General features: G+C 38.0%; 3 protein-coding genes across 3 annotated transcripts; all 3 read right to left on the bottom strand.

Annotated features, from left to right (window-relative positions):
- Positions 1-1,405: 1,405 nt before the first annotated feature.
- Positions 1,406-4,322, bottom strand: LOC133712164 (rhamnogalacturonan I rhamnosyltransferase 1-like). Its single transcript, XM_062138248.1, has 7 exons — positions 3,856-4,322; positions 3,615-3,682; positions 3,426-3,514; positions 3,151-3,316; positions 2,744-3,033; positions 2,431-2,635; positions 1,406-2,024 (listed from the first exon to the last, which is right to left on the bottom strand). The coding sequence occupies exons 1-7, from the start codon at positions 4,178-4,180 to the stop codon at positions 1,614-1,616; spliced, it is 1,554 nt and encodes a 517-aa protein (XP_061994232.1). The 5' UTR covers positions 4,181-4,322; the 3' UTR covers positions 1,406-1,613.
- Positions 4,323-6,042: 1,720 nt separating this feature from the next.
- On the bottom strand, positions 6,043-11,524 carry LOC133712486 (uncharacterized). Its single transcript, XM_062138598.1, has 11 exons — positions 11,050-11,524; positions 10,379-10,541; positions 10,043-10,266; positions 9,804-9,946; positions 9,505-9,713; positions 9,228-9,362; positions 8,848-8,976; positions 7,922-8,328; positions 7,225-7,438; positions 6,882-7,075; positions 6,043-6,793 (listed from the first exon to the last, which is right to left on the bottom strand). Exons 1-11 carry the CDS (start codon positions 11,430-11,432, stop codon positions 6,592-6,594), a joined length of 2,403 nt encoding a protein of 800 aa, XP_061994582.1. The 5' UTR covers positions 11,433-11,524; the 3' UTR covers positions 6,043-6,591.
- A 2,988-nt stretch (positions 11,525-14,512) lies between these two features.
- LOC133709286 (uncharacterized) lies at positions 14,513-17,212 on the bottom strand. The gene is made up of 6 exons (XM_062134966.1): positions 16,699-17,212; positions 16,496-16,602; positions 16,133-16,230; positions 15,633-15,844; positions 15,095-15,144; positions 14,513-14,916 (listed from the first exon to the last, which is right to left on the bottom strand). The coding sequence occupies exons 1-6, from the start codon at positions 17,093-17,095 to the stop codon at positions 14,884-14,886; spliced, it is 897 nt and encodes a 298-aa protein (XP_061990950.1). The 5' UTR covers positions 17,096-17,212; the 3' UTR covers positions 14,513-14,883.
- Positions 17,213-27,402: the final 10,190 nt, after the last annotated feature.

The following is a 27,402-nucleotide window of genomic DNA, read 5'->3' as shown; positions in this document are numbered from 1 at the left end:
TTATGTATGATTAATTGATGATGCTCATATGGGAAGGACATAGGAACTTATTCAGAGCCGCACCCATTTCTCGATAAAGTCAGACCACCTCGACCACCCTCGATAACCAAAGCAGATTCAGAAGCCAATTTGCCGTCGTCGGCACAGAAGCCGTCGCAATCCACAAACTCACCGCCTCCAGCAGATTCGTGAGTCAGACCTTCGCGCGCGTGCACGCCAATCACCATCACAGTTCGTCGGATCGAGAGCATTCCACCAAGCCAAAACCGGTTAACCAGAACTCGATCTCCATCAATTACAGTGAAAACGCATCCTCTATTCCTCTAATCGAAGAGAGAGTCTGAGAAAGGATGCCGAAGATAATTTTCTCGGGAGAGAAAGAGAATTATATTAGGGTTTTTTTTTTTTAAATATAATATTTGTTTATTAAGTTTAATCGTAGCCAATTAATTAGTGCTTAGTTTTCCAATAAAACCTTCATTCTATAATTAAGTTGGTATATATTGCTCACTACATCTGTTATAATTGTGAGGCGTGTTGATTGCTTTGTTATCCGTTGTTGGCAAGTAAACTTTTTCACAAAAGCCAATATTATGAATATTGATGATCATTATCATACCTCAATTACTAGTCTTCTTAATTTGCTGAGCTGTATATATGTCTGTGTGTGTACCCTCCTTCCTTCCTATTAGGTGTGTATATATGATTACTATATATTCTCCTCAAGAGTTCTCTTATTAGATTCTAGTCAATCCTATGCTCACAAATTCCTTTTTCAAATGCCAAAGGAATTAGCAAGTGGTTCTAAGGTCCAAGTATTGTGAGTGTACGTTTATAATGATTAACGGTTGTTGTATTCTAGAGGGTAGAGCGTCACAAACCTGCTACACAGAGACATTGTCTCCGAGTGACAAAATTTACTTTTAAGAGTAGTGCTTACACGCCTCAACCTTAAACTCTTTTTGAATGATGCGTCCTTTGAAAGCCTACAAATTCAAGAGATAAGTCCTATAATCTTTGTTATTAATATGTTATGACAACAACATGATGATTATTATTTGTTATTAATATATATTGTTTGAGAGATTTTGTATGAGCTAAATCCATTGACAGAAGTACGTAGTATCTATCGACCAAAATTTCCAACATTACTAACTAAGTATATGATATTTCTTAAGCTGAATGATACAACGGGAGAATAAATTAAGACCAATAATAAGAATTAGGTAACAAAAAAAATCATGTTTATTAATCTGTTGACATATAAATAAGAATAAGAATTAGACCATGTTCTTTTTGTTTACCCATTTTGGGATTTCTTTGGTAACAGAAAAGAGTTACCAATTGACATATAAATAAGCCAGAAACAAAGCAATATTTCCCAAAATCTGTTCATGCACCATTTTGTTTCATTGAATTATTGCCTGCAGTAACTATTTGCAGAACACAATGGAACTTGTTGTAGACATACATACATTACCTTTCATTTATAAATATTACAAGAAAGTGGTTTGTAAACTTCTCTCTGATTTGTCAGAAGAAGCACAAAATTACAGAGAAATAAAAACCATGTGACCCCTTCAAAAAAAAAAAACCATGTGACGGACTGTGTACTACTGTAATAGTTGATCATCATCTTCAGCTGGCAGTGACAAACACTCAGTTGGGTTTGTATAGAAGTAGTCCTCTAGTTTAGGTTTTCCTGGAACCTCCACTCTTCTAGTTGGTTGTCCCATACGCTCTGCATGAACAGTATTCACTCCGAGTGCGAACTCGCTCCAGCTCAGGGTTCCATTGTTGTACTGGTCTATCAGATCCACCAGAGCCTTTCTGTCTAGAAGAATGGTTTTCTTGAATCCCAAGTATCTTCTATGGCCTTCAACTACTTTTGCCATGTTTCCTCCATATGTTGGGACAAAGATGTCACTTTCTATCGAGACGTAGTAGTCCAGAGCCGCCATTTGGTTCGAGTGGTTTTGGAGAGGGAGAAGATCTGATGCATCAACCAACGTCTCCTTTCTCACCTGTTAAATTATTGTAACATCCGATCATAGATAATAAACAAGAGCTAAATCCAGTTCGCCAATTTTTTGGGAACTGATCTTGTTCTTGTGGCTAAACCTAGCTAGGTTGACATTCTTGTCATTGATTGATGCTTAACTCTTGAATTTAAAAATGACGGTGTTTCACTGTTTTCAGAAATGTACAAGTTACTTAACATTAATGTTTCTCATAAGTCAAATGTGTATACCATAATTTGTTTACCAAATAATTAGTATATGATTTGTGATCCGAATGCCTCGACCTTTGTTTAGATTTTTTGAGTGAAATAGTTAATGAAATTTAATTACCAAATTGAGTCACCATGGGAGTAGGAGTGAAATCCTTTGATCCTCTTTTTAAATAATGTGAAAAAAAAAAATTAATTACCAAATTTGGAAAAGCTTCTTTGAGAGGTGCCATTCTCCTCTCTGCCTTGTATATATCTCCAGCAGCAATATAGACTTGAATATCACGATCAATGCCTAGTGCTCTTAATGCTAGAGCAGTTTCTTCAGGTGTTAAAGGGCAAAGTCCATCCTTCCTTTTCTTCTCTGAATCAATCTCCTTTTCTTTCCACCATGGATAAGCATATCTTACAAGTAAAATTAACCACATCCAAACAATTAATACTGAAGTCTATCATCAAAACGTAATAAAAACCCACAAACAGTAATACCCCATTCACTCATTATATGTGTACCTCATTTTCGTTGTCTCTTCAATCTCTTCTCGATTGCAACCCTCAGTGCAACCAGAAAAAGCCACCATGTCCATTTCGTACCGAAGATGAAGGACCATGAAAGGGCCTCTTTCACGGAGGATGTTAACAATTTTCTTGCCTAATGCCTCAATCGGAGGAGCGAATTTCAGAGCTTGGTAATTAGCACGGCAGCGAAGCTTCTGAACCTCTTCAGGGATGCCATTGTTGGCAAGCCTAGCATCTGTTTTCGTGAAGTGCACAACTTCGTATGTTTGTATGCGAGGAAGAATCTGATTAATTAATCAAGTACAAAATTCAATGAATTAGAGACATTCATGATATGATTTTTCCACGATACGTTGCATGTAAATATAATTAAAGATTGAATTGCTCAATTGAGTACCAACCGTGTTATAGTAATAAGTCATATTGGACCAACTAATTGGGGGCATGGAATAAAGGGATTCTAATTCCACTTTCTTCTTCTGCTTAGGAGGTAGTTCTTTTAAAATTTTGACCTCATCTCTCAATGAGGTAATGAAATAATCCACATCGAATATGTCTTCAAATTGACTGCATGATATATCAAATATTTAGATCTATAGAAGTTACAGAAGAAGGGATCGGAGCAATTAATGGGATTAATTAACCTGCTAATGAAGCCTTAGGTAATTAAAATTACCTGCGGTCATTCCAGAAGGAGGTGTTATCCAACTCAGGAACTATAAGGGTGACATTTAAATATCTTGCAATTGCTACCATGTCACATATCTGCATAACATGCATATAAGAATCACCATAACAGTTTATCAATTTTTAGTACTTGATGATCATATGTAATTGGAAATTGTAAAATGAGCAAATCACTTACGCCAGATCGCATCTGATTTAGTCCTCCATTGGATGAAACCATCAAATATCCATTGTTTTCGTAAATCCCTGGAGATGACATGAAAAAGTTCCATCAAGAAAAAAAAATAAAAAATTAAGATCACTAATATATGGCATTTTATTACTTGCTCATATTTAGGTCATGCATGTTTGTGATTGATGATTGTGATAATAGTTGGTGCATCTAGTATTATCGTTTTCGAACCAAAATAATAACTTACTTTCAGGGGGAAGAGAGCTTTTGGATATCTTTGGCAACAAGGTATCTCCCAAACCCTTGACCTGCAATGCAATAGCCAAGAGTAGCAGCACTTTCGTCAGTCGAACCGCCCACAATTTCAACCGGGCGAGTCGGGTCCTAGCTATCACCAACCCTTTCAAGTACTTCTCGGCTTTGATATTAGTCCCGTTCATCAAATCCTTCAAGAGTTCAGCCTTCATTCCTCCGGCATATTTCCAGTACTTGAGCTTCCCATTAATGTAAGACTTCTCATCCTTCACCTCCTGGCCATACTCCGAGTCCTTGAGATCATCTTTTCCATCCATTCTCGATCAGAACCTAACTGGTGTACGTATATGTGACGAAAAGAAGCAAAACCAATACAGTAGTTTGATCAGAATAGAAGAAATGCTGGAGTCTGTTCTAAGTTTTGAGGAATGTATGTGAGATGAGGAGTTCTCGCATACAAGTTTGTTTGCCTTTGGTGCCACAAGGTTTTTGGTTCTATTTATTGAGTAATTAAATGTAACCATTACTCATCATTTTTCCGATCTTTATTCTTGGCTCGAGGTTTAACAATAACTCCATATTGACATCGAACCAAGAAATACATGCATGATTCATGAAACCAAACCTGATAGTACAGAAATTAAAAAAGAATAGAGACCGCTTTTAAAAAAAAATAAGAATACAATTGATTTTGGAATATTAAAAGAGGTTGTCTTCCACTTTCCAAAAAAAAAAAAAAAAGTCTTCTGTCCCCTTAAAAAAAAAATTGTCTCCGTGATTGTTTTCAGCATAAAATCATTATTTTTATCCAATGTAGAACTTAACACAATTTGTGATTATCTTAAATGTTGTCATGTATTTGTTTATTTATTTATTTATTTTTATTTTTTTGAATTAATGGTAATTTCATTGATAAAATTCATGCCAAGAAGGTCATTACATATCCACCCGCTGCCTCACAATGGACAGAATAAGGCTTCATGGTGAAACCATAGTGATACATAGGATAGACCAACTATATTCGAACTTATCGCTCACTTAAAAGCGAGCCTATAACCTATAGAAAAAACATAGCAAATAGACAAGCAAAATTACACTCGTTAGGACTCATTAAGTAACATAACCTAACAAGCATAGGGCCCTAAAAAAATACGGATTTATTAGCTAAAACAAAAACTAAAAATAGAGGCCACATCCCAATAGCCGACAGTTTGCCCTAGCCCGAACCTAAGAGCAAGCAGCCCAATCTAACCCCTGTCGCACTATGCCAAGCCGCCAACAGTCTAACACAGCAGCCCCGCCGCCGCCATGAGGAACACCACCACCATCATCACCCGACGCGGTTAACCAGAGCCCTCAGGGAAACCCAACAGGAGAAGACCCGACCCACTAGGATTGATCTCCACCTCACCAATTAAGTCACCACCAAACAACTCCACTGCGTACGCCTCCATCAAAGCCATCACTTGTGCGTTGCTCCTCGACCCACCATGTCACCGTCGATCACGCATGCCACAGCGCCCAACAGACCAAGATCTGGCCGCGATGCTATCAAACTCCAAGCAAATAGACAAACTAAGAACAACTATCAGCAAGCCTTTGAGGCCCGTCCGGCAGCAACCCTGACATCACACGATCAAGGCTGACATAGATGCCAGGCTACCACCGGACGAGCGCCGTTCGAGTAAGCCAGAAGACGCGCTAGGGTTTTGGGAGAAAACCTTTGAAGAGAGAGATCTTGCAATTGGACTACTGTATTTGTTTATTTATTCATTAAAAGCGTTGTGTGTTTATTTTTACGTACGGTGACAATTGAGAGAGAAGATATTTCAAAGACATTTCATTTTTATCCAATAAATTATTTATATATATGGACAAACTAAAATTTTATAATGCACAGCTATAATGGGGAGAAACGCACCCATCAAAACTTATTTGCCCAATTTAAGACTATAACTAACGGAGAATAATGTGGTCGTGTTAATGCATTGAACAGAATTGTGACCGCCACTATTGTTGTGATCAAAATTAAAACGATAGGGTGTTAATTCTCTTTGTATTCATGCTCCAATCTTTTCAAGGTTACCTTCGAGCAATCAAACCCATTTAACTTTAACATACCTTTCCATAACCTTGCACATGTAAAACGTGGAATGAAACATTTGAGAGAGAGACATGAGACCATAATCAGAACGTTCCTTCAAAATTCAAAATTTCTACCCGAAGAAAAATGCATCTCTAGTCTTTATATATGTGGGTCAAGGATTGCAATCAAATAATAATGCCATGAATCCATTTGCAATGTCAATGTTGCTACATTAAAATATGACTTTGCCAGTGAATCTCCAATCAACTCCTTTTGAGGAGAGAGCCTCTTTCATGCTTCGACTGAGATAAGCTTTTATCATCTTTGATGATAACTTTGCCGGCGAATCTCTGATCGACTTCATTTGAGGAGAAATCCAAGGAGAGGCTTGCACTAGGAACCCGTACCATTCTGTGTCAATCTGGAGCTGCTCTACCTTGTTCAGAAGTGCTCTCGTTTGTTGCATAAATGCATATGTTAGTGAGATAAGTAAGCGTCAAGCGTTGACTGCTAGAATGACTAAATCAGTGCCTTATTCTGTAAACATCTAGCAGGATTGCAAGAAGAACATTTTATTCCTTACCTGGGACTTGAGTGAGTTCTGCAACTGCTATCTTGTGAGACCAACTTCCATAGTGAGCCTTATTTTTCATTCTTCACCATCCCCATAGCTTTAAAAAGGAAAGCATAATCATACGCAGTTTCCTCACTTTGAGCATAGCGTCCACCTTCGCCAAAATGTCCTCCGGTCATATTTGTCTTCAGAATAACAGAACAAGAACAACGAGGACATGTGCTATCTCGAACTTTGGCCACCCACTTGGCAGCTTCCCAAAACCCGACCCTGAGAATGAATAATAAATGAAATCAGAGTATATTAACAAAGTCCATAAGCAAGTAATCAACACACATCGAAAAGCACAAGGATTTACCTCGAGTCATGAAAGGACGCTGTAACAAGCATTGAAGGGTAACAACTGCCTTGAGAGATATTATCATAAGGTGAATAACTCAAGATATGCTCAAATTGGGACTTTATCTGAGGATTGCCAAATTCTTCATAATCCAGAATCGTGAGGGGCAAGCTGGGATCCATTAGAGTGTTGCATACGTCAAGAAATGGAACCTGATTAAGAAAGAAACAAACATCAGTCTGAACAATGAGACAATTAGACACACATGCATGCAAATTAGCAATTAATGCTGAAAAGTTTATTTTCCTTCATACTAACAACAATGATGGTATATGGTAAATATTTTACTTTAAAACATAACCTTCAAAATAGCAGCACGAAATAGATCTGGGTACTTATTGATAGTTGCTCCAACAAGTAGACCTCCAGCACTATGTCCAATAGCACCAAGCTGATCGCTATGTACATAACCCTCTTTAATCAGGTAGTTGCCACATGATACAAAATCGTAAATCGAATTCAGTTTATTAAACTGACTTCCAGCTTTATGCCACGAAGAATCTCCACCACTACCCCTGACCATACAACCACATCAAGATAATTAACCAAGAAAAAGAAACGCTACACGAGAAGCAAAAAACAGCACATTTATTTCAGCTCAGAAGGTATAATCACATTTGATTGAAGGTTCTTAGTATTAAATCACACATAGAACAATCCTGGCTAGAGCATAGTTATATACTTGTGTTTTAAATACACAACCGGCATTACAGTATTGAGGAACACAAAATATTACAGAACAATAGATAAATTTGGCAATATTTTGAAACAAATAAAATAAAATCAGCATAGCTATTTACATTGATATCAAGTAGGCCGAAAGGTTCTACATTTATAAGTTCAACTGAAGCCCAACGTGAAATTGTGCGTTCAGGTAATAGAAATCACAGGACGGAGGGAGACACATCATCAAATTAATGCTTCAGTTAAGTACATCAGTTTTGTCTTCAATGATTTTTTATTCAACCCAAAAAAGAAAAAGTCCAAAGAAAACCAACCTCACATCAGCAAATGCCACCACCCATCCCCGGTCAAGTAAACTCAGCCGATCAGTGCACCAGCTTTTATCTAAAACCTCCCCATATGCTCCATATCCGTGTAGAAGCCCAGGAGACCGACCCTTTTTCCAGGCCGTATGAGAGTACAGTAGGGTCAAAGGAACTTTAACACCATCATGGGAAATAACTTCCCTCTTCTCACAGCAGTATTCACCAGAAAAGTCTTTCCATCTTTGTGATTCACTTATCTGGACATTTTTATCCTTCTCATTTTGTTTAACAAGAGTTTGGTTCATATCTATCTCATTGGCTGGTGAGCTTGAATCACAAAAGCCGATCACTTCTTCTTGCTGCACAACTGAGAATCTCCGTGTTGACATGTCATAGTCAACAACTACATCAGGCATCTGCAAATTTCAAAAGGAAAAAGAGTCAGACAGGCAAGTCAAAATGAAGACCGGTTAACTGTACAACTGAAAGTAGCAGAGCAGATGTAAAAATGAACATTTTACAGATTTTCCTGAATTACTAGAACAAAGTTTAGCATAGTTGAAAGTCAAATAAGTTATACCCATACATAAGAGATTCAATAATATTGGAACTGGATAACCCTGAATTGTATAAGGACAAAATAAGGTGAATAAAAGTTGTATCTAATGGCAGCCTTCCAGCACTCAAGAATCAAGATCCTTCCCCCCCTCCCATGAATTGAACCTTGCACTTTTTCCCCAAGTAAACAAGTGGTACCACTTGGCTGAAATTTCCATGGTAATGCTTGCATCTCAACTTGAAGTAAAACTGAGTTAAGAGTGGTGAAGAATACTAAAAGGCAGATTTCATACCTCAAGAGAGTTATTCTAAACACACGGTCACTTTTCATTCTGAACAGTAAGAAAAATTTCATAATCAAGCGTATAAAGTCATACCACAGGAGAAGAAAGCACCACACGGTATGCTGAATTCTGGAAGTCATGGTTTGAACCTGGAGCAACGCTACATGAATTTGAGGGCAGAGGGAAAAACCAGGGATCAAGATCTTCAATCTTCACTTGATGCTGCAAAGAAGTCGATGAGAAAGCATTTGTATGTGTCAGATACTCAGATATAAAGGTAAACTCCAAGCACTATTCTTTAAAGAATATATTAAAAAGCTCTTTAACATGACCTGAACAAGTATTTTAACAAGCTTAGAGATGGGGATAAAGATTGCATTTGGAGGCAATACTATATTGCATATATAAATTGTATTAGACTCTTTGTATGCTTATCCATAAACAAAAATGCAACTAACCAGAGAGATCAATACCTTACAATGAACAGCCATAGGCAAATCAATGGAACAAAAGATGGAGCAATCCTTCTTGTTGAGAAAAAGGACCAGATGCCCATCAAACATGTCCATGTCTTGAATGCTGAAGTCTTCACTTGGAATGATGATATTCTAAATAACAGAAGAGTTTCACAATGAGAAGAAGGACTAGAAAACATGAGATTCAATGGTGAAAACTTAAGCTATAAACAACATCATAAAAGGTTAAAAAACCACAAGGTATATAAGACTCATGAGCAAGAAGAAAGTTGACCTGCCAATTAGATGACAGTATATCTTCAACACGGCATCTAGCTAGGTAATAACCTTCACCTGACCACTCCTTGCTTTCTCGCAAAGGAGCATTAGTAAGAACATAAAATATTCCATGATGATGTTCCAGAAAATACTGTACACCAGGAACACGCTTCCACACTTTCTGCAATCTGTCTAATGGGTTGGCAGAATCTATCAAATAAACCTGTAAATAAAGCTACAAAATTAGCCTCTTAAAAAGAGAATGCACGCTCCATTGAAAGGGGAAGAGAAGTTGAACTAGTAAAATTCCTTCCTCAGATGAAGTCCTTGAATTTGAATTGACAGTTATAAACTTGCCATCTTTTGTGCTTGTTATATCCACACAGAAGCTGGAATCACTTTCTGTAAACACAGTGATATTTTCCATATCATCAGATCCTAGTTTTGAGCAGACAACCCTGCCAAAAGGGAAAAACAAAAAACAATGAAACAAATTGGTGAAACAAGATTCTCAGCCAAAAGAAAAGAAGATACATTGCAGAGATAAAGCATGCCTGTAAGGTCGTTGATTCTCATCTGATAGTGTATAAAACAGAGTACTGCTATCCTGAGCCCATGCCAAGCTAACAACACCATTAACATGTACTTTGGGAATGATACATCCACGTCTTAGGTCCTTAATTTGAAGAATGAACTGCTCATCACCCTTGATATCGAGTGTGTAGGCTAGGAAATGGTGGTCTGGTGAAATTCGACACGTACCAACATGCACATAACCTACATAAAAGTAACATAAAACTTCAGTAGATCACTAATATATATGATAAAAAGATAGAAATGAAAGAAAATGTGCCTACATATCACATGAGAAAGAAAGAAAGAAGCTTTCCATATTTCTTGGCAATTTCATTCCAGTCGAGCAAAACTTCCTCCTTTCCAAATCCTCCTCTTGCATAGCGAAGAAAACTCTTAATCCAACCTTTCTTTTTGATTTCTAATCTTCTACAAAGAACTGGGTATTCTTTCCCTTCTGGAATGTATTGGTAATACAACCTGCCCAAGTTTAACAAAAGATTTTGTCATCAATTTCACATTTTACACATATTAACCACAACATAGAAGCACAACCAAAACTTCCCCCTCCCACAAAATTTGAACTTTCCTTATCATGTGTATTCTTTCTCATGAAGTTTACAACTTCTCCTATCATTGCACAATTCAGCATTTCCTAAACCGTTTTCAATTCGAACTTGATTGCAACAAAAGGGTACTGAAGCTTTATCACACAATACAGCATCACCTCTAGAATGCATTAGATATATTTATATCACAAAAAAAGAAGCAGAACCAAACTTCTTCCCAAAAAAATCCAAACTTTCTCATCAAGTTTGCAGCTTTTTCTTATTATCTCACAATGCAGCATCACTAAACTGCTCTAAAACTTGAATGCAACAAAAGGGTGTTTATGCTTTATCAAAAAAAGCAGAAGGGCAATTCAGAAATCAGAAACTAAAGCAAATTATGCAAAACTATGAAATGGGTGCTTGGCAAATGAGCAAACCAGGGTCCCCAAAGCTCAGGAGGGGTTGAAATCTTGGTGGGCACACGACTTGTCATCTCAGAGACCAGAGTTCGTTGGAGGCTGCGAGTGTCAGCCATGAAAGCATCGGCGTATGAGTTTTCCTGGTTGAGGTGGTCGGAGAGATCAGGGTCGTCGGTGTTGGACATCCAACGGTAGGGGTCCTGCCACGTTCTGCCGTGAGCTGAGACTGTGAAAGGTACTTTCTTTGGGACCGGCGGAGAGGCCCGCGGTGGGGCAGGGGAGGAGGGGTGGTCTCTGCAAAGAGTAGAGAAGAGGGAGGAGGATATGTAGGGAATTAAGCCAAAAGTGAGGGACCTTTGGAGGGAGCAGTTTTGATTGAGGATGAAGGAAAGAAGAGCCATGAAGTCTCCAAATGCAGGGGAACTGCTACTGTTCCAATTATAGAGTTCTGCAGGTGAAGCATCAACTGAAAACTGTGAAGGACATTGTGTGATGCTAGCGGGTCCAAATACAACACATGGAGCTAATAAACTTGTAGGAAAAAATGCACGAACAGTGTTTAAAGACTTTGAGGACTGTCAAAATGATATCAATATGATATCTGGACTTATATTTTCTTGTCAACGTAGTACCTACATCAACTTTTCGTTACGGCTCCGTCAGTTCGAGTCACGTTGAGGGCAAAAAAGACTTTTTCACTCCATCAAATCCTATGTTAATGCTCAAAGTCTGGCGGTAGCCAAGCCTTCGTTTAACGCGGATCCGGTGGGCGGACCGCTACTCTGTGGATTTTGATGATCTCCACTAGCTGTCAAACGAAAGACAAGGCGTCAGAGGGAGACCGCGTTGGGCGGTCTTCACTTCTCCCATGCCTAAGTCAGTCAATGCAAATAGACAGCATAACAATAAATGAGTAGTAAATGTGTAATTAATGAGGAGAGAGGAGAGAACCTTTTATAGGTGAGGAGGAGGCTGATCTTCTCCTTGTTTTAGATGTGGGACTGATGTGCTTCAGTTCCCAGCTTCAGGAGCTTCTAATGCTATCTTGGCAAGGCGCGTGGCGGCGCGTCGGCGGCGATCTGGGGGTGATCCGAGGCCCAGGCTGTAGCCCGCCCGGCTGTGTATCTGTAGGCTATTCCTTTGGCGGGAATTGGTACCTCTAGCGGTACAATGAGCGTAGCCCATTATAGCTAATTATGCTTGTAAATGTACATGTATGTACATCCTAAAAGGAAAAATGCACGAACAGTGTATGGAGACTCTGAGGATTGTCAAAATGATACATGAACTTTCAAACGTATCAATGTGATACCTAGACTTATATTTTCTTGTCAACGTAGTACCTACATCAACTTTCCGTCACGGCTCCGTCAGTTCGAGTCATGTCTGAAGCATGTGAGGCCGAAAATGAGGGCAAAAAAGACTTTTCCACTCCATCAAATCCTAAATGATTAAATTTAAAATTGAAAATAAAAACATAATAATTTATTATATTGAAAATAAAAGATGATTTTTTTTTTTGCTTTTTCTATTAACCAAGATCAATCCAATATATTCTCAAAAAAAAAAAAAATCTCAATCCGATAAGTATGAACCTAACATTTCTTCATGTTCATCTTCTCAAACCCAGCAAAAAGGCAAAAAAAAAAAAAACAAAAGAAATCTCAATTGTTCATTTTCTTGAACCCATTCTTGTTCATCTTCTTAAACTCGACAAACCCATTTTGAAAGAGAAATGAAAGATCTGGGAACTCCAAGAACAAAAAAGAATGAGAAATAATTTTTTTTAACAAAGCTTCTCCCTTGTTCGATTCACTTCTAAAACACAAAACCAAGTCCAACTTGTTTCTGCAAAATCATTCAACCCTATTCAACTTCCAAGTCTGCCTTAATTGGTGGCAACACCAGCAGCTGCGGCGATGACCACGAGGTCCGCGCCCCGAAGAAGCGGGCCGAGCATTGGATCTAGGAGAAGACCCGCTGCCTTATCAGCTTCCGCAGCGAGGTCGATGACCTCTTCAACACCTCCAAGTCCAACAGAGAAAGCACGAACACTTCGATTGCAAAACAACCAAAACAATCACAGATGTATCAGATCGAATTAACACAAAATTTCATTCCTCCTTTGAAATCGCCTCAACAACATCAATGCAGACCTGTTGTGAAATGGGCAATGAAGAAGAAGAACCAAGAAGACATTGCAGAAACCCTGAATTTCATTTTTCGTCACCACCCACACCCACACCTCCACCAAAACTCAAACTCAAACTCAAAATCCATTAATATCAAGTTATTAACTACAACAAAAACACCAGCAAGTAATGATATAGATGATCTCTCCGCCCTCCTCCTTTCTCGATCTCAAGTCCCGCTTTGAGTACCGTCGAAGTTTCCAGAGAACCCAATCCCAGGACAACCAGTCTTTTTAGAGAGTGGTTGATCGAGGGGAGAGGAAGAAGACGAGAGGTGGAGGGGTGAAAAAAATTAATCAAAAAAATTAAAGGTAAATCAGTCTTTTTACCAAAAAAAAAATATTAAAAATGTTTTTACCAAAAAAAATATTTAAAATTTCAGTTATAGGGCAAATCAGTCTTTTTATCTTCATTTTGCACCTCACGTGCCTCACACAGTCACACGTGGTCAATTTAACGGTGCCGTGACGGAAAGTTGATGTAGGTACTACGTTGACAAGAAAATATAAGTCCAGGTATCACATTGATACGTTTGAAAGTTCAGGTATCATTTTGGCAATCCTAAGAGTCTCCAGACACTGTTCGTGCATTTTAAATGTCAGTTATAGGGCAAATCAGTCTTTTTACCTTCATTTTGTATGTCACGTGTCTCACACGTGGTAAATTTAACGGTGCCGTGACGGAAAGTTGATGTAGGTACTACGTTGACAAGAAAATATAAGTCCAGGTATCACATTGATACGTTTGAAAGTTCAGGTATCATTTCGACAGTCCTCAGAGTCTCCAGACACTGTTCGTGCATTTTTCCCAAACTTTTATGCTTTGTAAGTTTCGGATCTTTTATCATTTCGACTTTTTGAGTGGTCGATGTCATGTACCAATACATCAAGTACGCTGATTCAATTAAGAGATAGACTAACTCCATATAGTGGTAGACTAACTCTTATCTCTATATCGAAATAAGTCTACTTGATATATTGATACAATGACGTACTCTAAAACTTTCCTCTTTTGAATCTTTTAGCTAGACTCTCTTGAGAAATCAGTTTATTCAACTGATTGTCAATCTTGTGGCATTGAGTATGTCAATATGGTTCATCTCGTCCGCAAGATTTTGAAATGATACAACATTTCAGTTCACGGGATACAACATTCACGGGGCCTATTAATATGCCTGTAAAATGTTGATAGCTCATTTTCAGTTCAATCATTGTTGAACGGTAATTGACATACCAAAGTTGAATCTTAACAAGCTTTGGTTGTCTAATAGGTAGAAATCATGCAGGAAATGAACGAGTTCATGGCGCATGTATAGAAACTATATTCAACATAATCAGGTAAGCTGTACACAATCAGGCAGTTGGGTCGACCCATCTGGACGTAAACGGGAATCACCAACTCTCCATCATCACTCTCTAGGACAAATATAACAAATGAATGACCTTTAAATGCCATCTCACTTTCAGGTTCTACAAAGTAATCAACTCTACAGCTCCCAAAAGAAATTTTAAAAAATAAGATATCAGAGATAATGAAAAACAGCTCAGTGTTTTTCCCTTTGCTGGGTGGTAGTTCCATGATTCATCCATTTGTTACAGAACCATGTTTGCGTTCTGCTTCATAGTGTCCCTAGTAAAAATTTTATAAACGGCTGCAGATGTCATTTCTTCACATGCTTTTCATCATCAACATCCTGCAAGTATCCAATAGATGACTCCTATTATTTGCAGTACTTTATTTGTGAAACAAATGTTCCATGAACCAGAGATGGAAGGGTTTAATATAGAAACTGAGAAATGTACGGAACTCACAGGTTCTAGTAATCGACAAAGAAAAAAATTGTATAAATGAATTAGGTTAACGATGCTTACCGAATCGCCAATCTTGTCGAAATCATCATCAAAATTGTCGTTGCCATCATCTGGAAGTACAAAATTGTCAACAAACAGAAGGATAAAGTAAACAAAAATGAAAACCCTACATAAGGAGCAGAATGTTTCAGAGCAGTTCAAGGAAAATTAGAAAGGTCTTGTAAGACAATAAAGGATTCCTAACTTGTACACAGCTTCACTGACTAAAGAGTGGCTTTTAATCAGAGAAAAATATACCCAACCATGATCAATAATAAATCACAGCACTTGGGATTATCACACTTTCTAGTTAACTGCTTGTGCCTCCAAAATTAAATTATGTAAAACACAAGTTGAGTCCCACTCCCACCCATGACCCATTCCTTCAGGGATTTAAAACTTTTAAGAGACAGAAGACTAAACTAAAAATCAACCAAAAGTGAATTTAAAGGAATAACTTGGAACGTATGTGCATCTTTGAGGTAAAACAGTGCGCCAGATTTATACACAAACTACACTACTATAGAACTTGACAAGTCAAAAGGTAAAGGAACTGGACCTTGACCCCCATCGCTGTCTTCAAGATCCCCCAAAAGGAATGTATCCAAGTCCTGCTCAGTTGATGAAGATTTGGAAGTTAAGCTCTTCTTGTTTGTTTCACTTCCTTCTGCTTTATCAGCCTCTCCAACAACAGGTGTTTGCTTCGCTTTATCATCTTCCAATTGCTCTGCTTCCTTGAGCTTCAACTCCTCCATATATTGCTTCTCATATCTGATCACAAGTTCACAGTCAGTGATAGAAAAGTCTATGATTGAGGCAATTTTTTCAACTTAACAAATCTCTTCCTAGCAATAGTCACACTCAACCTCTAAAACCCCACAAAGGAGCATCTGCGTTTTGTCTGAGTTGTCTCAGTGCAAAGTTATCTCCTGACTAAAGTAAGATGCTTGCTTACTTCTTGTTCAATACTCATGTTCACTTAGCATGAAAGAAGCTCACACACATGCGTAAACCATCAATTTAATCGAAAATGCTTAGCTGAAATGAAATGATACTTACGGAGCCACATGGCTGCTCACAAGGGTAAAATATATCCTCCAGAATCTTCGTTCTTTCATAACACGTGGGCACAGTTCATATCTTAACCTCGAAATCTCCTGCAACAAAGTAAACAGCAATCGCCACAGATCATCAATACACTGCACTTTTCAATCGGAAATGCATGAAGAAAGGAATCTCTGCACCAGCAACTAAACTTTAAGACACTAATTCCGTAGCAACAAAAGCTTTCATCTCGAGGATCAACTAGCATCATGCAGAGATATAAACACTTTAATTTACACAATACAGATCAATCTTTCAACAAATCAGAGTTTGTATATGATGATTCAGATGCTTTCGGAATCGGAATCGGAAACTGACCTTAACAGTAGTGAGAACCAGAGTGGCATGGCGCTCCTGCCACTCAGTCAGATCCTTCCTCACATTCGACGCCGTAGTCGGCACCTCAGAAACCTCCTCCGCTTCATCTAAACCAAATCCAGCAACGCACATTTCGGTTAAAAACCACTAATCACCGCTCAATTCAACTAAAATGAACTTTTTAACCGCGCTGGATTACTGACCTTGGATCGGAAAGTGCTTGAAGGTATCCGAAGTGAGTCCCTTGACGAAGTCTCTGAGATCGTCGGAGACTCCAAACTTCTGAAGCTCCTCCGGCGAAGGCTCATTGACCGAGGCAGAGGCGGAGGAGGAGGAGGAGTTGACGAGGGAGAGGTTGGAGAGCTGAGGAGGTATGATCTCGGAGACGGAGAGAGACTTGATCTGATCGGCTTGCTTGAGGGCGGCGGATTTGATCTCGTCGGCTTTCTTGGAGGCCTCGGCGGCGAACTCGCGGGATCGCTTGGCGGTCTCGGAGACTAAGTCGGAGATTTTGGCGGAGGCGGAGGAGGTGGTGATGGTCTGGGATTTCTTGGCGGCTTCTTCCGCGAAGCTCTTGGCTCGCTTCCACAGGTCTTCCATTGGGGGGACTAGATCTCTAATCTCTCAAGGGTTTTTGGATTTGGATTTTTCCTCCTACTTAGCTAGCTACTAGTACTCTCTCTCTGTTTCTGTCTCTGAAGAAAAAGCCAGAGGCTGCATCTCCACGACGTCGCTTTGGTGCCATTTACTCTAATGAGAGCTCAGCGCCCACGCGCTTATTTTAACGTCACGTCGTTAACCAATTTGACCTGTCGTTTTCTTCCATTAATTATTTTTTTTCTTTTCTTTTTTAGGAGCTCCTATTCATACCTCTCATAGTTTGATTTCTTTCATTTCTGAACCTTTTTAAATCCTACTTTTTGTCCTTGCAAACTTAAAAAGAAAAAAGAAAAAGTCTCAAAACTCTATCTCATGTATCAATCGTCTATCTACGAATTGAGTTTTCAAATGATTTTCTATTTGCAGAATTTCATATTTCAAGTTTATTAGCAAGGCTTGAGGGCAGCCGCACCAGCTATTTATTCAAAAAAAAAAAAAAAAGTTCATTAGCACTGGTACTGGACATCCAATTTGAGAAGTCAGCCAAATTGAGCTCATGATTGATCTTATAAGATGGGCATAAATGTTTAAACATATTGCTTTGTTTCATTTGGAAGTAGTGGAGGAGTCATTAACTTGGGAGGGGGAGACAAGTCACTTGGGATGAAGACCCAGATAATGTGGAGTAGTGGAGGTAGGAACTAGGAAGAAGGGAGGTGCAGAGAGAAAACAGTAAGGGCAAAACTGGAAGTATAATGGTATAAAATACTGTGAGATGTTCGAATACAAATTAGGGAGGTATGAATATAGAAGCTCCTTTTTTTAATTTTGTTTTTCTTTCATTTGAAGATTTGGATTAGGCAAATGATAAAAAAAAAAAATCCATTTTATTTTAAGTGGAAGAATGTTAAAAGAGTATTACATACATCTATTTCAAGTGGAAGAATGATATATATGTTAAAAAAGTATTACATACGTCTAGTTCTAGACTTCTTAGTTGTACGAACACTAGTTGTAACAAGAGAAAGCAATGCTGAAATGATTTATAGTAAAAGATTATTAAATTGAAGCACGAACTTATTCAAAACTAAAAAGAAAAAAACATAAATTTAATGGAAAAGACAAAAAGAAATCTCACACAACATTACTAATCCTGTTTATAGCAACAATATCGCTAATGCAGACAACTATGGTACAAAACATTATTCAAACACTATAGAAAAACAACCTCAAAAATGTCGTCATCATAATATCAGTTAGGTTGGAGGTCCAAAGCCAAAAGATCGATTACGAGCACGATTAATGGGATCAGATCATGAGGGTGTCCTCCTATTTACCGATTAACGAGATTAACACTAGTCGGCAATCACGTACAAATGCATTTGGAGCAGGCAGGGGGTAGAAACAAGACGATCAATATCATGTTGAGAACTCCAAAACGATGCTCACGAACTCCGTAAACTTCAGAGAACAGCCATTTTAAAACAATGAACAATCGTGATGGATGCTACGTACAGTCTCCTGCAGGCTTGAGATTGAAAGGAGGATTCCTTTTCAGCTGGAAATGGTTTCACTTGACGATCTCATTCTTATTAGAAAAAAGCAAATAAGTTTCCAGTAAAAGGAAAACATATAAAAATTTTGTATAAAAAAAGAAATAAATTGTTAATTACTTCTATATCAGAGTAGACAATCCACGTCTGAGATGAAAGACCATACGTGCTCAACACCACTTGGTACTAGGCCTCGTCAACGGGCCGGGCCTAATTACATTTTTAAATAGTCACGGGCCGGGCCGGGCCGGGCTTCTTTGTAAATCAACGGATCCAAGCCCGTCCATATAAGGCGGGCCTTGCGGGCTTTTACGGGCCGGGCCGGGCTTTTCTATAATGCGAGTCTCAGATTTTCAAAACCACTATCATCAGAGACAAACCATTTTATTTTGCAATATTTAGCCTCGTCCACAACAACTAATTTTACTCAACCTCATTCAACTAATTGATAAGGTCTTGGGCTGAAATGGATATCAGATCTTGCTTCTAGATCATCTCAGGTCATATTAAGGATGCTATTTTTTTCCTTTTAAAGTTTTAAGGGGTTTGGAACCTAGCCGAACTAGGAGGCTCATCCCCACGACTGTTTTAATGTACTGAAATAAAGAGACAGAATACAAAGTGTCCCCAATTTACAACTTAAAACGAAAGCAAATTATTAATACAATTTCTATTTGAGTTTACCTAATTAGGCATATTGTCTTCCATTCAGACTTGGCATCATTGAGGCTCACACTTAGAATCTGCCAGCAGCCCTGCATAATTGGTACAACCCTGCATAAAGTTGAACATGCTTATTACAAATATCTAATCTGTAAGTTTTAGTAAAAGCAAGGCACCAAGCAACTCAAAGTTTCAAATGAACCAATTCAAGCTTTAAAACTACCCACTATAGTTTAACTTCAGATGCTACTGTCCATTCCTTTGTTTGCTCTTACTCAGCCTGCAATGTAAGAGATCACAATCAAAACAAGAAAAAAAAACTATGTACATAGTACAGGATATCTATGTATATACCCAATCAAATTGCACAGACTAAAAACAAATTGCACCTTCCTTCATCACCAAAAAAGTCGGCATAGCCTTTATGTCAAGCCGAGTCACCACCTCCTAAGAAAACAAAAGAGAGATAGTGAGCTACATACACATATTCGAAATTATTATTTACAGGTATATGAGTTTTCAGTCCCTCTCTATAGTTCTAAGATGAGCATCCAAACAAATTGCTGTTAACAAATTGCTGTAAACAAATTGAACTTTATCATCTTAACACCTCAGAAAACAAAAGAGAGATAATGAGCTACATACACATATTCGAAATTATTATTTACAGGTATATGAGTTTTCAGTCCCTCTCTATAGTTCTAAGATGAGCATCCAAACAAATTGTTGTTAACAAATTGCTGTAAACAAATTGAACTTTGTATAGGAACTAAGAAAAAATAATAATAATAATAATAAAGTATAGGAACTAAAGAGCTTTTTATGGAAACAGTCCAAGGTCGACACAAGAGCTGGTAACCAAACTGACCGCCAAGTTCGACCTAAAAACAACTCACCAACAAATTAATCAAAAGGCACAACTGAGAAAGAAAATTTACTGACAAATTCGAGTATCAAGATTCTAAACCCTATTATTCACTTGAACAAAATTAAACGGTTCCAACAAGTCATCAAGATGCAAGAATAATATAGGATGCTCTATTTAATTTCTTATGACTATCTTGATGATGCGGTACAAAGAACTTGCAGATCTGTCAGATTTTGGTTGTAAAAATGAAAGACATAATTAACATATATAGCAACATAAATCTGTGCAAGAATAGGTACCTCGATCCATAATTTCCAATGGATAAGAAAAACAAAACAAAACAGAAACTGAAAATGAAACTCAAACTCGTCACATCGCTCCGTTTCAGTACCTGCTCGATCAAACTCGCCGTGAAGCTGTTCTCGACCTTCTCCAAGCTCTCTTTCACTGTCCCTGAGTCATGGCTGAGAAAGTGAGTCGATGGAGCTATGGAGGTTTGGGACGAGAGGAGGCTGAGGAGGTATGGAGGTTTAGGTCGAGAGGAGGCTGAGGAGGTATGGAGGTTTAGGTCGAGGCTGAGCGGCTGAGGAGCTATGGAGGTATGGAGATGCAGAATCTTAGATCTGAGACTCTGACTCTCTGAGTGAGACTGAGTCGTGGAGAGACGAGAGGAGGCTGAGGCTTGAGAAAGTGAGAAACAGAGTGAGGCTTAAGTTTAGGTTTAGGTCATTTAGGAGTGTCTCACGACTGGTATCCAACTAGGCCAACGGTAGGATTAGAAAACGGACGGATCCAACGGTAGGATTAGAAAACCAACGGATAGTTATCTAAAAACATATATATAATTTTACATAATTTAAATATAAACCTATATTTATATATCATACACTCCAAAGAGCAATCCCTATCAATTCAAAGAAAATGGAAAAACCGACCGTTGGATGAGTTTATTACAATAAATTATGAGTGTGGTAAAAAATTTAGCCAATTTCACCATATTTTCGAATCCGATCAGATTGGTGATAGGAGCATTTTAATGTGACGTTTTAACTGCATTTCCTTACATTTCTTGCGTCATTTCCTTAGTAAAACTCTGTTTAGGAAAGTTTCCATTCTTTGATTGGGAAAGTTCCTATTTGTAGAAAGTTTCCATTTTTCTTAGTTTCTATTTTCCATTTTTAGGAAGTTTCTATTTTTGTAGTTTTCATTTCTCATTTCTGGCAAGTTTCTATTTTTCATTTTTAGTAACTTTCTATTTTTCATTTTTAGTAAGTTTCTATTTTTCAAATTAGGTAAGTTTCTATTTTTCATACTAGTTTCTATTTTCAGGACTTCCGAGCTAAAAAGTGGAAATGAACGCACGAATGGAAAGAGGAGCTTGCGAACATCAAGACGAACAAATATGAGAGAAAACGGGCCACACATTTGAGCAGAAATGAAGAAACAAGCTTTTCTAGTGCAACCAGGAAACCCTGCGAAATGGAGGAGAGCTTACCAATGAAGTTTCCAACGCAACTATGAAAAGAAATGAAAGAAATGAAGTGTTTTGCGTTGGAAAATAAGAAGGCTTGAAGATGAAGCAACGAAGCCCAAGAACTCTATGGATTTTCGGCAAATTGGACCAAGGCCCATCATAGCCCATGACATTAGGGTTTGTGACGCAAAACCCTAACCCTAGAGATGTTTTGCCGTGAAAACCAAAGAGAGAAACAAGGGAGATGGCGTGAAAATCAGAAATTAAAAGAAGATTACGCAAGAGATTTTCTAGGGTAATTTTAATGGAAAGATAAACCCTAGGAGACTCTTGCCGTCCAAGCCAAGAGGAAAAGGAGGAAGTTGCCGTGATATTCATGAAGAAACCCTAGAGAATTCGGCAAAAAGATATTCTAGGGAGAGTTTTATGGAAAGAAAAAGTGTGGACATCAAGAAAAGCACCAAAAGGCGTCTAGATTCATTCCTAGAAACCCTAAGTATATTTTGGCCGAAATTGCAAGAAGAAAATCAGAAAATAATCAAGGGAATTCGGCAAGAATATATTAGGGAATCTCCATGGAGTTTTGTGATTGGTTGGATGACACACTAGGGCTTATTTGGCAATTTCTCATTGGGTGGAAGCTATGTGGAATTATTAACTTAATTCCTTGGAAAATAAATCAGAAAATATGTGCTTGGGGACCAAGTTTGCCGTGCTCCTATATATACTCCTTTATTCACAACGTCAAGGGGTCCTCTCTTCCATACAATTGACACTTTAGAAAAAATTCAGAAAAGTTCTCTAGAATAGCCGTGAGTTTCTCCATCCTCTAGTCATCTCCACGGAATTCAAGCAAGGCCAAGGGAGAAGAAGAATTGCCGTGAGCATCATCATCCACCACCATCCTTGAAGCTTGCTTTCGAGATTCAAGAGACCACCACATCATTCGTTCATCACCATCTTCATCTCACGTTGTAATTCGACCTCTTCTTTGTAACCTTTGCTTTGAATTTCGTTGGTTATGAACTAGTTGACATATGTGTTTGAATCAATTTTAATCATAGTTTCGGTTTTGATCTTTGTTCTTTCATTCCAGCTTTATTTTTATGTTTTTGCATTTTAATTATTTTGTTTATTTAATTTATTTTCGAAAACCAAAAACAAAATCCCCCCTTTTTGTGTAAAATGTTTATACTTGTGAATATCTTTGTGAATATTATACTTTGTTTTTATTTTAATTGTTTTAATTGTTTGACAATGACAGGTGTACCCTCAATCCCCGGAATAGAACGATCCCTATTTGCTTATACTACTAACGATATTTCAGGGTTAAATTATGCGCTTGCTTTAAGCGCATCAATTGGTCAACCGTATATAGTTATATGTTTTATTAGTTGACCGATGGCGTGACAACCGCGAAACGTGCTTATTTTTTCACATCACGTTTGTATATATTCCATCGATGGATGTGCGTGGACATAAGAAAAAAAAAATTAATTTTAATTACAAACACATTGGCCTATACCAATTTTATTCCAAAAGTTGTATGACTTATACATTGCATTTAAATTGTTTAGGTTCATTCTAAAGCAACCATGAAGTGGAAAATGAATTCGGATAAACCAACCGCTCGATGGAGAGATTGTAATGTTTTATGGTGGTTGTAGAAAATTCAGCCAATTTGATTCTCGTTTCGAATTCGATCAACTAGGTCAAACGTAGTTACTTTTATAAACCTATATTTATATATCATACACTCCAAAGAGCAATCCCTATCAATTCAAACAAAATGGAAAAACCGACCGTTTGATGAGTTTATTACAATAAATGATGAGTGTGGTAAAAAATTTAGCCAATTTCACCATATTTTCGAATCCGATCGGATTGGTCAACCGTAATCACTTATATGTTTTATTGGTTGACCGATGGCGTGACAACCGCGAAACGTGCTTATTTTTTCACAACACGTTTGTATATATTCCATCGATGGATGTGCGTGGACATAAGATAAAAAAAATTAATTTTAATTACAAACACATTGGCCTATACCAATTTTATTCATAAAGTTGTGTGACTTATACATTGCATTTAAATTATTTAGGTTCATTCTAAAGCAACCATGAAGTGGAAAATGAATTCGGAGAAACCAACCGCTCGATGGAGAGATTGTAATGTTTTATGGTGGTTGTAGAAAATCCAGCCAATTTGGTTCTCGTTTCGAATTCGATCAACTAGGTCAAATCTAGTTACTCTTATAAACCTATATTTATATATCATACACTCCAAAGAGCAACCCCTATCAATTCAAAGAAAATGAAAAAACCGACCGTTGGATGAGTTTATTACAATAAATTATAAGTGTGGTAAAAAATTTAGCCAATTTCACTATATTTTCGAATCCGATCGGATTGGTCAATCTCTATATATATATATAAACACACAAACACACACACACACACACACACACACACACACAGATATATATATATACATATATATATATATACATGTAGAAGCTTCACATATTGCAAAGAAGAATAACAACCTTCCATATATATATTTATTACTTTATAAACAAACACACACACACACACAAATATATATATATAGGGTCCTTGACCCAAAGCCCCAAAATGAGTAAAAGTTATCTCACTTACCCAGTAACAGATTTTTATTCCTCCTTATCCAATTTAACATAGAAAGACAATTTTACCCTTAATCAAATTTATTAACTCCACATATGCCTGCGATCTCTCTACCTACCCCCCTCTCTCCTCCGATCTGAAACACACTCTCTCTAGATCTCTCTCTCTCTCTCCACCTCCAGCCGGCGTCCATTCGCTCCAATCTCCACCTCCGGCAGGCGTCGATCCTCTCTCTCTCTCTCCACCTCCGGCCGGCGTCGATTCACTCCCCGATCTCCAACTCCTGCGTGGTTTGACCTCTAGCCCAGATTCCGCTGCAGCTCGCCAGTGAGCTCGGCCGCGTCCAACCGCCGTCGTGATGAGTTATTTTTGTTCGGCCGAATTCTGGTCATGTTTGTCCTCGAGCTAAGTTTAGCTCTGGATATGGGTTGGCTCAGTTCTCATGTTTGGCACGACACTCTGTATTGTGAGGGAATTGGAAACTGAAAACTGAAGTTACTTTGGATATGAATTTTTATTGATCTGTCCTTTACTTATTTTGCAGCATGTCGGTGGAGAAAAATCCCGGAAACCGAATGCTTGGTCGTCGTGAGACTGTGAATGGGAAGGTATATCATAGTTGCAGACTATCTATGACTTTCCTGTGCATGGCTAGCTATCTGGCTTGCTCTTTAAGTTTGTAGCTAATAGGAATTTTTGGCGCTGTTTGCAGGCTGGTAAATATGTGTGGTTAACTTACAAGCAAGTATATGACGTGGTAGTAAAAGTTGGCAATTCCATGTGCACTCTTTGGTTTGGCAGAAGTATGTCATCATCTGCTTTGATTGGCTAGTGTCGTAGTCAAAAGTCTTGTTCCAGAGGAATATGTGTAAATATCAAATTAATGAATTTATTGCTAAATGCAGGGAGACAAATGTGGTATATTTGGTGCCAATTGCCCAGAATGGATTATGAGCATGGAGTTATATTGTCTTTATTGAAGTTTCATTTTCATGTGTATCTTCTTCTAAACGAACTGCATATGTTTCGAGCCATGGATCATTTGAATGACCTTTCGTCATCTTTGAGCTTTGCGTCTTCTTATCTATCGAATGGATCAAGTGGTAACTATGTATCTGCCTCGGCCAATTCTCAAAGTACAGAGCATTTGAGAGGCTGTTGCTTGATTCTCAATATGACTATAGTGATGCGGACATTGTTGTTGATATAGACGTCTATCCCCCCAATAGATGTCTATTGGGAGGCAATAGACGTTTTAAAATTGAGGCAATAGACATCTGTTAAAGCGTCTATTGGGGGGTAATAGACATCTATTGGGGGGCAATAGACGTTTTGAATTGATGTAATCTCCTCGTTTTTTTTCTTTAATCAAAGTTTTATTTGTGTAGTTTTAGGAAGGTTAATTACCATTTCGGTAATCTAAACGTCTATTGGGGGGCAATAGACGTCTACTGGGGGGCAATACATGGCTGATAGTCGTCTATTGGGGGGCAATACATGGCTGATAGTCGTCTATTGAGGGCCAATAGACGTCTATTAGGGGGCAATAGACGTCTATTGCCCCTCTATTAGGGGGCAATAGATGTCTATTGGGGGCAAAAAAAACTTTCCGGTGAGATTTTCAGCAAATTCCGGTGGCCGGCAGCCGTTGACCGGTGACCGGATTCCGGCGGCCTGTGACGGGCTCTGGCGAAGTCTCCTATGGTTTCTCTCTCTTCCATGTTCTCTCTCTCTCTAAGTAACAAATGGGTGAGGGGTAAAATGGTATTAAAAAAAATTAAAAACAAAAAAAAAATCTTAATGGGGTATTAGGGAAGACTCCCTTAGAGTGTATTGGGTAAGAGATAATTAAAAAAACTTAATGGGGTAAGTGGGAAAAAAATCCCTAGAAATGGGGTAAATGGACAAAACCCCATATATATATATATATATAAACACACACACAAATATATATCTATATGTGTGTGTGTGTATATATATTTATAAACACACACACACACACACACACACAATATATATATATATATGTAACACACACACACATATATATATAAACACACACACAAATATATATCTATATGTGTGTGTATATATATATATATATTTATAAACACACACACAAATATATATCTATATATATATATATATAAACACAATATATATATATATATAATATTTTACGGGCTTTTGCGGGCCGGGCCTATGGGCCGGGCCGGGTTTTTGCGGGCCGGCCCGCTACCCACTGAGGCGGACTTTTTAACGGGCCGGGCCGGGCTTTTAGCCCTCAGGGCCGGCGGGCCTCCATCGGCCCACTTGATCCGCGGGCTTTTTGATGAGGCCTACTTGGTACACTTTGTCTACGTATTTGACTCGATCATCATATGCATTGCTTTTCATCAATCCTGGTCATTTCCACTACCAATTTAACAACGAGCTGGAGTCGTGTTTGATTTGCCACTCGTTCCCATGTCCCAAAAACGTTAGCTAGCTCTATCAGGCCGGAATGAAGAAATAATCCTTCCCAATTAAATAGTTGAATAGCAAGAATTGAGAATTCACTTTACTTTAATTTGATAGTTTGATTGGAATACTTATATATATTAAGTAGAGCAAGTGAAGACTAGTAGAACGTTTAAAAAAGTGACTTCTTCTTCTAGATCTGTTTTTGCTGGAATCTCTTTTCTAAGCACCTTTAGGCACCATGCAAAAATAATTATCGTCTAGAAACACAAGAAACTAGTCTTAATTATCTTGTTTATTGTGTTGTTGAGTTGCCAGACAAGAATTATGTTTGCAAACAAATTAATGAAATTATTAAAAGCAAAGTCATAATTTGCTCATATAAAGAACAGTATAGATGACTATAATGTACCGTGCAAAACTCGAGTGACCATGATGATCGATAACTAAGTGATTGAATAAGATCAAAAGAACTAACGCATGATGTTACATCATATATATATATATATATATATATATATATATATAGGATATTTCTCAGGTGCAGATATCCGCACCACCTGAGAAATATCCGCACCAAAGCAAAAAGGTGCGGATTTGTCATTTTTTCCCACTTTCCGATCATATTTTCACATCTTAACCGT

Source organism: Rosa rugosa, chromosome 5 (assembly GCF_958449725.1).
Source record: "Rosa rugosa chromosome 5, drRosRugo1.1, whole genome shotgun sequence".
In the NCBI taxonomy this organism is placed as follows: domain Eukaryota; kingdom Viridiplantae; phylum Streptophyta; class Magnoliopsida; order Rosales; family Rosaceae; genus Rosa; species Rosa rugosa.
The sequence above is the reverse complement of the archived record's forward strand: the minus strand, read 5'-3'. Positions and strand labels throughout refer to the sequence as shown.